The sequence below is a fragment of the Phascolarctos cinereus genome, unplaced genomic scaffold (genome assembly GCF_003287225.1).
Source record: "Phascolarctos cinereus isolate Bilbo 61053 unplaced genomic scaffold, phaCin_HiC Scaffold_726;HRSCAF=1367, whole genome shotgun sequence".
NCBI classification, from domain to species: Eukaryota; Metazoa; Chordata; class Mammalia; order Diprotodontia; family Phascolarctidae; genus Phascolarctos; species Phascolarctos cinereus.
Window position 1 is genome coordinate 282,872,304 of NW_027556098.1, and position 14,150 is coordinate 282,886,453.

Here is a 14,150-nt window from a genome sequence, read left to right on the forward strand (position 1 = left end):
AATGAGGTTAGGAACAGTCTGACACGACTGAAAGGACTGAACAATGGCAGGTGTCAATCACTGTGTGGGGCGCTGGGACTACAAAGACAAAAGAAAGGATACCTATTGTCAAGGAGCATACCTTCTATTGGGGAGACTACTTACATGCATGTAATGTACAAGCGTGTGCAGAATAAACATCAAGATAATACAAAGGGCACTAGCAATTGGGAGGTTGAGGAAAGGCTTCATGGAGAAGGCTGTGCCTGAGCTGCGACGTGAAGGAAGATATTCAAGTAATCTATTCTCTTATAAGTCCCTAGAGACGTCACCCAAACTTGGCCTCTGCCCCACGCGCGGCGCCCAAGAAAGGTGGGAGGGCGGTACTCTAGACTAGAGCAGCATCTCATTCAGAGTGAAGCGCTCTCTTCTGCGCCTGCGCCCAAACTCCTGGGACCTCCCCGAGACTGAGAATGGAATGGTCCCAGCCCCGGTGCGTTCCCGCGCTTCTGTCCCGCCATTGGCTGGCGTTTTGAAACCTCCAAGTAACGTTGGCGCCCCTGGATGACGTAGAAACGGCTTTTTGGAGACGGGGTTGGGGCTTTGGTGGAATCTGCGGCGCTGTGCGGCTCCTTTTGGCTCTGCCTGGGGCCCAGCTGGGCCGTGGAGCAGACGAAGATCCCGGCCTTGAGCCGGTTTCCTCCATGTGAGTGACTGACCCGTCGCCGGAACGTCCGGCGCGGGCCCCGAGCTGGGCGTGAGGCGCGATCGGGTCTGCGCAGCACGAGGCGGGTCGCCAGCAGACGGAGCGTTCCGCTCGCGTCTCCAGAGGCCCCGATTGCTATTAAGGTAACATACGAGTTCCACAGTCTGGCATTGAAGACCCTGCACAGTCTGGTTCCTGACTCCTTTTTCACCTCCCCTTCCCGCCAAAGTTACCTTGTTTAAAGTTTCTTTAAGAAAAATTTCATGAAGTGGGTTCTTGAAGCTTGGGTAGAATGCAGCTAGAATAGTGGGGAAGGAATTCTAGGCAAGGAGTAGGGAGCACATGCCTTTGTGTGACTGGAGGTAGATTGGGAATAAAAGACTGTCTCTAAAGGATGATAACATTAAGGCAAAGATGTGGTAATGTGAACATTTCCACAGCGCATTCTGCATTTCTGCTGAACTGAACTGCTAGCTTTTTCCAGAATTTGACTTAGTACATCCTGCCACCGAGCGTGTGCGTAGGCTGTCCCCCATGACATCTCCACCTTTTAGAATCTTCAAGACTTTGCTCTCGTGCCACCTCCTTCGTGTATAGGCTCTTCTGGTATTTATGTCCATCTCCACTTTTTTTTCCTCCTAAAAATTTCCTAGAGTACTTTGCGTAGATCTTTCTCCCTCCCCCCCATCACCATTGTTACAAAGGAGGAATAAATTTGTTCTTTAAAGGGTGGTGGAACAAGCACGTGCTGAAAAAAATCTTGATTTTACGTGATTATATCTTAATACTTGTGTTGTCTCGAGGCAGGTTATTTAATCTCCCCGAGTCTCGGTTTCTTCATCTTTGAGACTACCTAACTAGATTGTTGTGGGAGTCTGCATACTTGGATTTTAGTGCTAGCTAGCTTTCTCCTTAAAAGTAGTCTTGGGCTGCTCCCTCTTTCTTCACTAGATCTCTGTTCCTCATTTGTCAAACAGGGGTTCTAAAAAGACCTGTAAGATCCTGCACAGCTCTGCTCTCTGTGATTTTATGAAATGATAATATGTCTGAAACTGCTTTGAAAATTATCTGTACAAATATTAGATGGTATAATTATTAAGATAACTATAAATTTCAATCACTTCACAAACTTTAAATACCTACTATGCTCAAAGCAAGATTCTAAGAGTTGAAAGGGGATATAAAATGAAGACAGGGCACAATTCATACCTTTATACAATTTAGTTATATTTTCCCAGGAGAATAAAACACCCAGTAAACCTAAAACACCTTTTGTCTGTTATTTTCTATGATGAAGCAGACATACAGGGGTGAGGAACAAGTGGCCCTCTAGGTCCTCAAGTGTGGCCCTTTGACTGAATCCAAACTTCACAGAACAAATCCCCTTAATAAAAGGATATGTTCTGTGAAACTTGGACTCAGTCAAAAGGCCTCACTTGAGGCCCTGGAAGGCCTTGAAGCTGCAGGTTCCCCATCTCTGATAGACAATGTACTCTAGCAAACAGTTTTAGAAAATATTTTCATGTAGCTTTACATTAGTTATAGTTATATTTGAACATGAGTGAATTTTCACAGCACTTAAAATGAAATAATAAATTTATATGTCCAGTCTAAGCTAACTTCTTCCCTTGTACACTTCTCTGATTTTTCACTGCATTCTGTGGATAGAAAGCCTTATCTCTGAAGCATGTGCAGTCGGTCAGCTTCTGAGTTACATAATTTGCTGTGTTGGCTTCCATTCAACCAGTTTCAAATACGTAGAATTCTGCTATAGTCTATCCTAATTCTCTCCTTCTTTGTTTTGTTTTGTTTTTGTTTTTTGGCTTAGCAGTGGGGTTAAGTGACTTGCCCAGGGTCACACAGCTAGTAAGTGTCAAGCATCTGAGGTTGGATTTGAACTCAGGTCCTCCAGACTCCAGGGCTGGTGCTCCATTCACTACACCACCTAGCTGCCCTTTTCTCTCCATCTTTTCCACAAGATGAATGCAAAATATTTTTTGAGAAACTTTCCTAAAATCTAGGTAAAGTATGTGTACAGCATTTTCATGTTCTTCTGGTTTAGTAATCATATCCAAAAAATGAAATAAGGTTAACCTGTTGTAACTCATCTAAAAAAAAAAGATTTGGGAATTGATTAGATATGTAGGATGAATGAGAGTGAGGCATCAAGAATGATTTGACTCTTCACTCTCAGCCCTGGGTTACTAGAAGGATGATGGTACCCTTGACAATAATAGGGAAGTTCAGAAGAAGAGTGGCTTTGAGGGAAAAGAGAACAAGTTCTGTCTCAAATGTGTTGAGTGTGAGATGTCTATGAGATATTGAGTCCAAAATGTTCAGTAGAGAGCTGGTATTAGACTGGAACTTTGGAGAGAAATGAGATCAGAATATAACAACTCTGGGAGTCATCTGTATAGTACTGGTAATTAAATCCTTGGGAACAGCTGAGGCCACCAGTTGAAAGACTGTAGAAGGGGAAGAAGAGTGCCCAGCACAACCTTTGGGTACACTAATAGTTAGTGGGTATGTCATGGGTGAAGGTCCAGCATAGGAAGTGGAGAAAGAACATTTAGATAAGTGGAAATGCTACAGAGAAGTCAAGAAGTTTGAGAACTGGAAAAAGGCTATCAGATTTTGCAGTTAAGGCATTGTTTGTTGGTAACTTAGGAGAGAACAGTTTCATTTGAATAGCACAACCTTTTATCTCATAGAGGTTAAATAAATTTATTTCCTTTAAAAAGAGTGCCTCATACTGAGAAATTTGGAGAAGTACTCTGCTATGGTGGGAAGCCAAGAAGAGACTATAGCATTGCCTCACTAACAGGTTTTTAACACTTTTTAACTGCTTTCTAAACACTAAATAACTGCTGATAAAAGTGTACAATTAGGTTTTTCATTCTTATTCTATATTGTTGGGTTGCTCTACAAAAAGATTGTACCAATTAAAGCTTCTGCCTGGAGTGTAATAGAGTGCCTGTTTTCCTACAGCCCCACCAAAACAGAATTTCATCATTATGTTTGCCACATGGAGGGTTAGGATACTTCATTTTATTTCAAATGTCTCCTGATCATTTTCATTAGTTGGCAGGGTTTTTTTGTTTAAAAGTAGTTAAATATTTTCATGTGGTATTCTCTAAATTTAAAATGTTCCCCAGCTGTGTAAGATCACTGGTTAAAAACTATATGAAGACCCTTTTTGTGTTTGTCTCTCTTACTAGAAGAGTTTTGTTGTTGTTGTTCAATACAGGACCTATATACTCAAAATAGAAGAAAATGAAAAGAAAGGTAACAAAAGTTCGAAACTTTAGATTTAGTCCCAATGAGGAAGCCTTGCTCTTGAAGGAAGAATATGAAAGAAGAAGAAAACAAAGATTACTACAGGTATGAGTCATTCTACATTTTTTTGAATTCAAATAAATATTAAACATAAAATAAAAATAATGTAACATACATAGATATTTATAACTTATAAAAATAACTGTAAAAGCTGGGTGTGGTGTCAATACATACGTGTATTCCCTGCTACTGGGGAGGCTGATGATGCTAGATCCTTTGAGTTCTGAGCTTCAGTGGGCTAAGCTATTAGGATGTCCTAATTAAGACTGAAATCTGTATGGTTAGCCATACAGAGTGGGTGGGGTTGAGGTGGAGAGGAATGCTTTAGCATGCCTGAGAAAGAAAGGAGTCTGCTATTGTGAGCTACTGTAACTACTTTACAAATATTACCTCATTTAAATGCACACAACCAAAGGAGTGGAGTTAGAAGTGTTAAGAGGGTAGGTAGTATTATCTTCAGTTGATAGTTGAGGACGCTAAGGCAGACAAAGGTTAAGTGACTTCCCTGGGGACACACTGCGGATGAGTGTTTTGAGGCTGGGTTTGAACTCCCGTCTTACTGACTCCAGCCTCAGTGCTGCACTACCTCAAAGTCCCTTAAGGAGGAGGGGTGAACTAAACTCTCGTGATAAGTTGTGGGATCCTACTTTTGAGGATTCTTCTTCCAGATTGGGTGAGAGAAGAGACCCAGTCTCAAAAAAACCCCCAAAAACATAGTAATAATATTAGTGTGTTGGTTGGTTTTGGTATTTACTCTTTCCCACTATCTTCCCCCTCCCATAACTAGCACCACTATTGAACAAGATTTTTTTAAAAAGAAAAACAAAGCCCTCAAACAGATCCATAGTTTGGCAAAAAACAAATTCTAGACAAATTTTAAACATTTATCATGTCTTGAAATGTTTATCTCTGTATTTTAAATTCATCTCCTCTCTGGCAGGAGGAAAGTAATGTGTTTTCTTCGCTCTTCTAGACTTGTGGCTTGTCATGTATGTGGCAGAGTTCTAAAGTCTTTCAAAGTTGTTTTTCTCTATGATGTTATTATCATTGTGTAGATTGTTCTAGTTCTGCTCACTTCACTTTGCTTTAGTTCATAGAGGTCTTCCCAGTTTCCTTTGAAGCTATCCATTTCAACATTTCCTGTAGTGCAATAATAAACATTTATGTGTACCACAGTTTCTTTAGCCATTCTCCAATAGGACAGACCCTTAAGTTTCCAATTTTCACTATTGCAAAAAGAGCTGCTACAGATATTTTTGTAGGTAGAGGTCCTTTTCCATTTTTTATTTCTTTGGGGTGCAGCTGGATCATAGTGTATGTAAAAGTTCAGTAGCTTTTGGGGCATAGTTCAAATTGCTTTCCAGAACAGCTGAACTAGTTCCACCAACAGTGCTCTATCTAGTGTACTTGTTTTCTCTTAGCCCCTCCAACATTTGTCATTTCCCTCTTTTGTCATCTTTACCTAACTGATGGGTGTGAAGTGGAGCCTCGGAGTTACTTTAATATTCACTTCTCCATTAGTGATTTAGAGCATTTTTCTTTCTTAAGAAATATTTTTATTGGTGTCTTTTTTTTTAATGGTCATAATTTCCCCCAGTATCTCTTCTCCAGCCCTCCCAGAGAGCTGTCACAAATAACAAATAATATTTTTTAAAGACAAAAAGAAGAAAAAAATCAGCATAACTTATTTAATACATTGAAAATATCTGAAAATATGTACAATATACCACATTAATTGACCTGCACCTCTGCAGAAGGGTAGGGTAGAATTGGTTTCTCATATCTTTTCTTTGGAGCCATGCTTATTCTTTGTAATTTTACAACATTCACCTTTATTTTGGTAGTGGTAGTTCTTTCCATTTATTGTTGTAGTCATGTATATTGTATTCTTGGCTCTTATTACTTGGTATCAAGTTCAAGTAGATCTTTCCATGCTCCTCTGTATTTATCATATTCATCATTTCTTATAGTAAAACAATATTCCATTCATTCACATATCACAGTTTGCTTAGCCGTTCACCACTTGATGGGTTTATCTACTTTGTGTACAATTTTTTGCTATTACAAAAAAGTTCTGCTGTAAATATTTTGGTGTATAAGAAGACTGATTTCCTATCAGTTACCTCCTAGGAGTATAAGCTTATTAGTGGAATCTCTGAGTCAAAGGGTAAGGACATTTTAGTCACTATATTTGCATAATTCCAAATTGCTTTCATTTAAACCAAGCAGGAAGGCTTAAATTAGATGTAAGAAAAACTTACTGGAAGGATTATCAGACACCCAGCTGATTGTTAAAAAAGGTTTGTAGAAGCCCCTTTCCTGGGATTCTTTAGAATAAGATAGATACTACATTTGTATATGATGATTTTGGCATTGTTTTGCAAGGAGCTAAACTCTAGGATTCTCTTTGAAACTTTTATGTTTCCCCAGATTTGCTTGACCATGCCTGCCACACTGTTTTCCCTATCAGGATAAGAGAGTGACAATGGCAGTTTTCTGGTGGGAATTTCCACCTCTTTCCTTAACTTAAATTTTTCCTTTTTTGAATTTTTTTTCATTGCTGTGAATTTTCTTTAGATGTTTGGGTATTGTATTGCATTTTAGATAGCCAGGGTAATACGTTTCTTTTTTTGTTTTTTTGTTTTTTGGTGAGGCAATTGAGGTTAAGTGACTTGCCCAGAGTCACACAGCTAGTGAGTGTTAGGTGTCTGAGGCCAGATTTGAACTCAGGTCCTCCTGGCTCCAGGACCGGTTCTTTATCCACTGTGCCACCTCGATGCCTCCGGATAATACATTTCTTAAAGAAAATTAATTTCTGATGATTTGGGTCAAAATGTTCTATTGTCTTTTACCCAATCTAATTAATACTTAATTCTTTTCTTAGGTTAGAGAACAGGAAAGATGCATTGCTTTTCAGATAAGACAAGAAGTAAAGCAGAGGAGGGATCAGCACCTCCATCATTTGGCAGAAGAGTTGAGGATAGAATGGCTAAAGACACAAGAACAGAAAATTAAAGAACTGGAAAAACTGTACGTGGCAAGCTTACGATCTGTGGGAGAGGGACATCGTGGCGCTAAGGAAAACGTGAGTAAAAATTTTACCACTCACATATTCATGAAAGACTAATTTGAGTGCTTGAGCTTTTTGATGCTACAATTATATTTTTAAAATAGCATAGTGAACTTAATTTTCAGTTGGGCAGCCTGAATAATTATATGCTTTCAGTAATCACATATATTTTAGACACATTCAGTGTGACAAATTAAAATTCTCCTTACTAGTAAAATATAAAATTGCTATGTGGCAGAAGTATTTATTGAGGTAGCATACCAACTGTCTTCCAGGAACTGTGTATGTATTGGTGAATGTTCTCACCAAAACCAACACCTTTATGTGTATCCTTGGGCCCATCTCCTTCTCTTTTCCTATAGCAGATTGTGCCTTCTGTCATCCTCTCTCTTGAGTTATTAGCCTCTGCCTGTCTTACTAGTTCCTTCCGTACTGCCTGCAAACACACATAAGTCTCCCTCACTACATCCTGCCATCCTCCTCAAGCTGTTGTCCAGCGTCTTTTGTCACTAGAAAAAAGTCCATTATCTCTCCTTACTTGCTTCTTAATCCTCTGCAATCTGGCTTTCTGTCTCAACTATTAACTGAAACTGTTCTCTCCAGAGTGATCAATGATCTCTTAATTGCAAAGTCTAGTGGCCTGTTCTCAAGTTTTAACCTTCAGAAACCCTCTACTGTATATATGACATCCTTTCCTCTATCATCTCTCTGGGTTTTCATGATACTGTTCTTTCTCCAATCTCTACCTATCTTCTTGACAGCTCCTCTGTCTCTTTTGCTGGTTTATCAAACCATACTCATTTATTGATGTGCCCCAAGGCTCTATCCTGGACACCCTCTCATTTGGTTTTTTCATCATCTCCCGTAAGTTTAATCATAACCTCTATATATGACATCCAGATCTGTATATAGCAAGGCCTTTCTCTCCTGAGATCGATTTTCATATCTCCATCCACGTGTTTGACATTTCAGACTGTCCTGTTGGCATCTCAAAACAATTTTGTATACAAAACAAAATTCATTATCTGTTCCCTTAAACCCTACCTCTTTTCTAAGTTTCTTTATTACTGCTGAAGGTACTACCATCCTTCTAGTCACCCAGTTTCACAATCCTTATACTACCTCACTCCACATAGCTACTCAGTTGCCAAACCTTGTTTCTGCCTCCACATAAATCTCCCTTTCTGTATTCATACTGCCAAAACCATATTTCATCATTTCTCACCTGGACTACCGCAGTGGCCTCCTAATGGGTATTCATGCCACGTGTCTCTCCATTTCACTCTCCCTCACAGCTCCTGAAGTTATTTTCCTAAAGCATAAGACTGACTGTGTCATTTTCCAACTCAGTATACTAACTTCAATGCATCCCTGTTGCCTTTAGGATCAAATATAAACGTCTCTGTTTGGGTTTTTGTAACCCTTCACAACCTGGTTCCAATGTTGTTTTAAGTTACTTTCTGTCCCGTATTCTGTAATCCAGCCAAACTGGCCTTGCTGTGTTTCATACATAGCACTTCATGGCTGTCTCCATTACCTGGAAATATTCTTTTCACCTTTGCCTCCTAGAATCCCTTTTTTCCTTCAATATTCAGCTCAAGCACTAATTACTTTGTATTTTTTTTTATATCTTTATGTATCTGTCTTCCCTGTTTTATTTTTCATCTGTATCCCCAGCACCTAGCACAATGTCTGGCATTAAAATAAATATTTGTTGATTGTTTCTTGCTTGAAGGGCTTTAAATAATATGAAGTAAGTCTCTTATTCGTCAAGATAACTAAGGAAATTGAAATTCCCTTAGTTGAAATTTTTTTAGACTACATTACTGCTTAAAATGTTGCTTATTCATTAAACAGACACTTTTGTATTTTTCTTATTACAGTTTTTTGGGCAGTAGGTAATTAGCTATTAGCGGTTGCTTGTTTTGACTTAACAGTTTCATAGCATAAATGTTGTTGACTTAACAGCTTTTTAAAAAGCTTTTTACTGGCCCCCTACATATCTGCAGTGACTCACAATCTTACTACTATTTGATCTTTCAGTAAGTAGGTATGACAGCAATCATATATGCTTGAATTGAACTGACACAGAATATATTGGAAAACATGAAGAGATATGCCTTATTTGTTATTTAATATGTTGGCTTTAAGAATGTGCAAATTTGTATGAGTCTCATTTACTTGAGTCTTCATTTGACTTCATTTCAGAACTCATTGTTTCTTTGTGAATTATGTTAAAAAAAAAAACAACAATGTTTTGTGGGCCTCACAACAAGTCATAAAGAACAAAGAAATTGATTACGAAGGAGATAGTTCTGTTACTATAGATAGGAAGGAATATTTTAAAAGAATATGACTGTTAAATAAGTAATTTTAAAAAGCTGAGTATAGTAGTGGTTTTTATTACTCTGCATATCATCACCATTAACTTCACTTTTTAATGTTTCGAGAAAGGAGAAATTTAAAAATTTTAGTTTCAAGTAAGATGTGTTTCAGTTGGTCACGCTTTAATACATACTTTTGTTATAGTATTTTAAATTGACTTAAATTAATTTTAGGCTCCTGATATAGATGATTTGATAAAGCAAAGAGAGGAAAGGCAACAGAGAGCGGAGGAAAGAGGCCAGGAAGCATTGAAAAAAGTGAAAAATGAAAAAGAGGAGCTATTGAAACAAAAAACATGGTAAAGTAGCATTTTTAATGTCCTCTATTTTTGTAGAAGAAAAAAATGACAAGAATGCTTTTAATTGTGTGACTCATGTTGACACAAAATTAAGTAATTTGTGTGTAAATACAAAATGGTAACTACAGAAAATGAGGCCACCAAATATCATGTATTCTTTTTAACTTTTTTCAGTTAACAAGAATTTATCTTCTCTCTCCTCCCCAATGAAAAAAGAAAGATAAAATCCTTGTAACAAATAAGCATAGTCAAGCAAAACAAATTCCTGCATTAGCCATATCCAAAAATGTATGCTTTATTCTGCATTCTGTATAGTCTGTTATCTCTATCAGAGGTAGGATTGCTTGCTTCATATTCAGTCCCCTAGAGTTGTGGCTGATCACTGCATTGATCAAGTTCTTAAGTGTTTGAGTTGTTTATTTTTATGGTATTGTTATTACAACATTTTTTTCCAGTTATGCTCACTTCATCTGTGTTGGTTTATGTTTTCCCAGGTTTCACTAAAAGTTTTTTCCCCACATCATTTTTTATAGTGCAACAATATTCTGGTACATTTGTATGTCATATTTTTTTCAGCCATTCCCTAGCTTTGCCACTGCTGTTTTTGTATACATGGATCCTTTTCCTCTTTTTTTGATCTCTTTGAGATGTATGTCTATGAGCACTTAAGTGACTTTTGGGACATAGTTCCGGAGAGCTTTGTCTTTATGCCCTCACAACAGAGGTTCATACCTGTTTAAGTATATCTTTGTCAATCAGTATTTTTATTCCTAGAATATCATAATTAGGAAAGACTTTTTTAAAAGGTCATGTGGTCTGTGAATCTCTTCTACAATTTCCCAAATGAGTTAAGTTGTCATTGAGGCTGTTTTAACACATACAGTGAGTGGCAGTCATTCTTTTTTTAAAAAAGTTATTGATTTTTTCTTATATCACCTAAGAGATCAATCTTAAGACAAAGCTCATTCCAGTTTTTAAGTGGTAGTCTTTATTAGGGACTTCTTCCTTAACTACTAAATAATTAGGAAAAATAACACAGATGTTATTACTATTTAAAAAGGTGACCAAGAGAACATGAATAACTATAAAGACCTTTAAAATCATTCTTTAAAAAAATCTATACACATATCGAGGATATTCTTGATGAAAGTAGGAGAAAGCAGTAGTAAAGTGTTTGAAAATGATTCTCTACAGTAAACCTTATTTCATAGTCACACAATTGTCTGAAAGGTACAAAAATACAGTATACTACTGGGCTTATTTTTTTTATTTAAAACATAATCGTAAGACCATAATATGTAATCTGATGGGGTAAAATACAGTCTTAAAGGCTGCCCAAGGTAGCCTTTCCCAAAATACACATCACTTAAAGGCTGGCCAAGGTACATATCACTCATGTGTATGTTAGGACCATGTAAGATTCTAGTGTTAGGTTAACAACAGAGATAACTTGGGTCCTCTGGTCATTAATCCCAAGTGAAATTTAAAGCAGGGACTATATGGGCTAGCTTAGGAAGTTTGCCAGGGCAGTATCTAGATGGAAAAGGATTCCCTTTGGGTGATGACAACTTTGTGATGATTGCACTAATCTATAGAATGTTAGTCTCCTACATGAGATCCAGAATCACTCAAAAGAGTAACCTGGGGGCAGCTAGGTGGTGCGGTGGATAGAGCACTGGCCCTGGAGTCAGGCTGACCTGATTCCAAATCCGGCCTCAGACACATAACACTCACTAGCTGTGTGACTCTGGACAAATCACTTAATCGCAATTGCTTCACCAAAAAAACCAAAAAAGGTAACCTGATACAACAGGAAAGAACAAATGAATGTCTGTTGTCCAAATTATCATGTATAGTTGGATAGAGAGCCCAATGACCAGTCTCCACACATAGGACCAATGCTGAAGACAGATAAGAAGCTGAGCTTGTAATTGAGTAGGAAGGAGAAAGGGCATTGGATTAAATTGAATTCAGAAAATTGACGCTCTCTACAATCTCAGGCTCCTCCATCAAGCACAGACTCATATTTTTAGCTATAATCTTCTGGTTGAGGTTTTTTTTTAACTGTGAATAATAGAGTTTGCCACAATCTCCAAAGAATCGGAATTGCAGGTGACACAAAGGGAAATGAGGAGATGGAGGGTGGGTGTGAGTAGGCTTTAGTACTCTAGCATCAATGATCTGGTAATAAGTAGTAGTAAAATGACAATTATTTGGGAGCTGGATGACTGGAAAAGGAGCTAGGCTGGTCAGATCTCCAGAGTGAGGAATGCCAGGTGCACCTGTGTAAGATATCTAGAGAAGGCTTTCAGCTTGAGGATTAAGAATTTGTTGTTGCATATAGATCAAGTTCTCAATAGGTAAGGTCTGGAAAGGTTGTGATTTCTCTGCCTTTGGCAGAAACTTGCATGGATGAGATCACAGATCTGCTGAAATAAAAAAATTCATTCTTATACTGAAATGCACATTTAAATAAAAAGAAAAATGATGACATTTTAAAAACCTTATATTGAGCTAGAAATTAGTTTTATATATGTCTGTCTCCCTGTAACTTCTCACTCATCCTTTGGAACCATGTAGAATAAGTATAATTTCATTTCTACCTGCCTTTCACAAGGAATCTGTTGCGTTTTCCCCAAGTTTTTTTCTTTTTTGATGCTAAATTTTCCTAGTTTCTAACCTGGTTTTGAATTCTGACATCATCCTGCCATGTCCCTCTAGACACAATCTAGTTTGTGAATCTCTCTTAAGAGTTGCTAGAAACTGAACCAAATATTCCAGGTGTGGTCTCATATTAAAGTGTATAAGAGAACTGTTACTGCCTTCTCTAAATTTGTATAGTACACTTGCAGGGTTTTCATAACAACCAATCAAATTGCAGCCTGTTATAACTAATACATATTTTAACATATAAAATATGTATATTTGTGTGTGTGTGTAAATAATTTGAGTCATTTTTTCCCCATGTTTGCTGATTGTAGCTTTGTTTTGCTCCCAGCCAGTATTCTAATATTTGACATTTTGAGCTTAATTGAATGTACTTTTTTGGAAAGAATGCTGGACAACCTCAGTTCTTTCTAATCTGGGTTCTGAAAACCCGGGTTCTTTCTAGTCCTGGCACTGCCATCTACCACTCAATTGACTTTGGGATAGGCCTGTACTGTCTTCAGCTAAATTCCTTAGGTGTTAAAGTGAAAATACCTACTTGACTACCTCATAGGGTTGTTATAAAGATCAAATTTATGTAATATATGTGGATACTCATCGTCAGATATGAAGTGCAATCCAGATATGAGGTGATATGACATTCCAGATCAGAATGTTTTATAGAAAAAAAAATTGAAGACATACTGTGTCTAGATGTCAAGTTTCAGGCACTGTGGCATAAGGAATTAGATTAGAAGGCCTCTTGACAGACTCCTGTTAAACATGTTATCTGGTACAAAAGATTAAACCATTACATTATTTGAATAGATATGAAAAATGGTATTGTGAGTAGAAGGGACATCTGAATCATGTAGGCCACAGCTCAAGTCCTGCCTTTGACATATACAGGTTGTATGAACCTGGGCAAGTAATTTAATCTCATCTATCCCAGGCGGCTTTGTCTAAGTTACAAACAAGTTGATCGTTTTCATCAGAAGAGGGAATTTCCCCTTTGGAAGTTCCTTACACTGATGAAATCTCAGATGCCAGACGCAAAGGGGTCGGTGGAGGGGTTCAGGTTGGGAAATTATTTGAATATTCATTTATGACTTCTTGTTTCACTCAAGGTACATAGAAACTCGTAAGAAAGTACTACACGAGGAAAAAGAAAGAGCTGCAAAAATTGCAAGTCTGCCACCTCCTCCTCCAAATCCTTTTGAGGTGAGTTATGTGATTTTGAGATGGTTAAAAAAGAAGAAAGAAAAGAAACTAAACTGTCATTGATGCATTTTTCTCTTAGAATATTGTGGAGATGAAAACAACCAAGAGTTAAAGGAAAAACTGACAAAAGGTTATTAGGAGGGATTATTTGCTTTCTTAAAATGTTAATGACTAGTTTTCTTTTTTTTTTTTTTTAATGATAGTAGACTTCTGTTTTTTGCTGTATGCACCTTTGGATATAAATTCTTAGTAATTTTAGTTTCAGTCAGTCAGTAAACATTTATTACTTGACTGCCATGTTCCAGGTGCTGTACTAAGCACTAGGCATATAAAAAGGTAAAAAGGGACGAAAGACATTCCCTGCCCTCAAGTAGCTCACAATCTAATGGTTTGATACAAAGGAGAAATTAGGTTGGTGGAGATTGTCTGTTTTAGCTTTGAATAATTTGGACCCTTTTCCCCTCCCCTTTTTTTTTTATTTTCAGCTCCAATTTCTGTCCCTCCCTTCA

At 37.6% G+C, this 14,150-nt stretch overlaps 1 protein-coding gene across 1 annotated transcript in view; it reads left to right on the plus strand.

Annotated features, from left to right (window-relative positions):
* Positions 1-554: 554 nt before the first annotated feature.
* Positions 555-14,150, plus strand: part of CEP295 (centrosomal protein 295) — an 84,303-nt gene continuing 70,707 nt past the window's right edge. The window contains 5 exon segments of the mRNA XM_021000587.2: positions 555-828; positions 3,933-4,066; positions 6,906-7,106; positions 9,650-9,774; positions 13,548-13,641. Coding sequence (XP_020856246.1) covers positions 3,959-4,066; positions 6,906-7,106; positions 9,650-9,774; positions 13,548-13,641 — 528 coding nt within the window. The 5' untranslated portion in view covers positions 555-828; positions 3,933-3,958.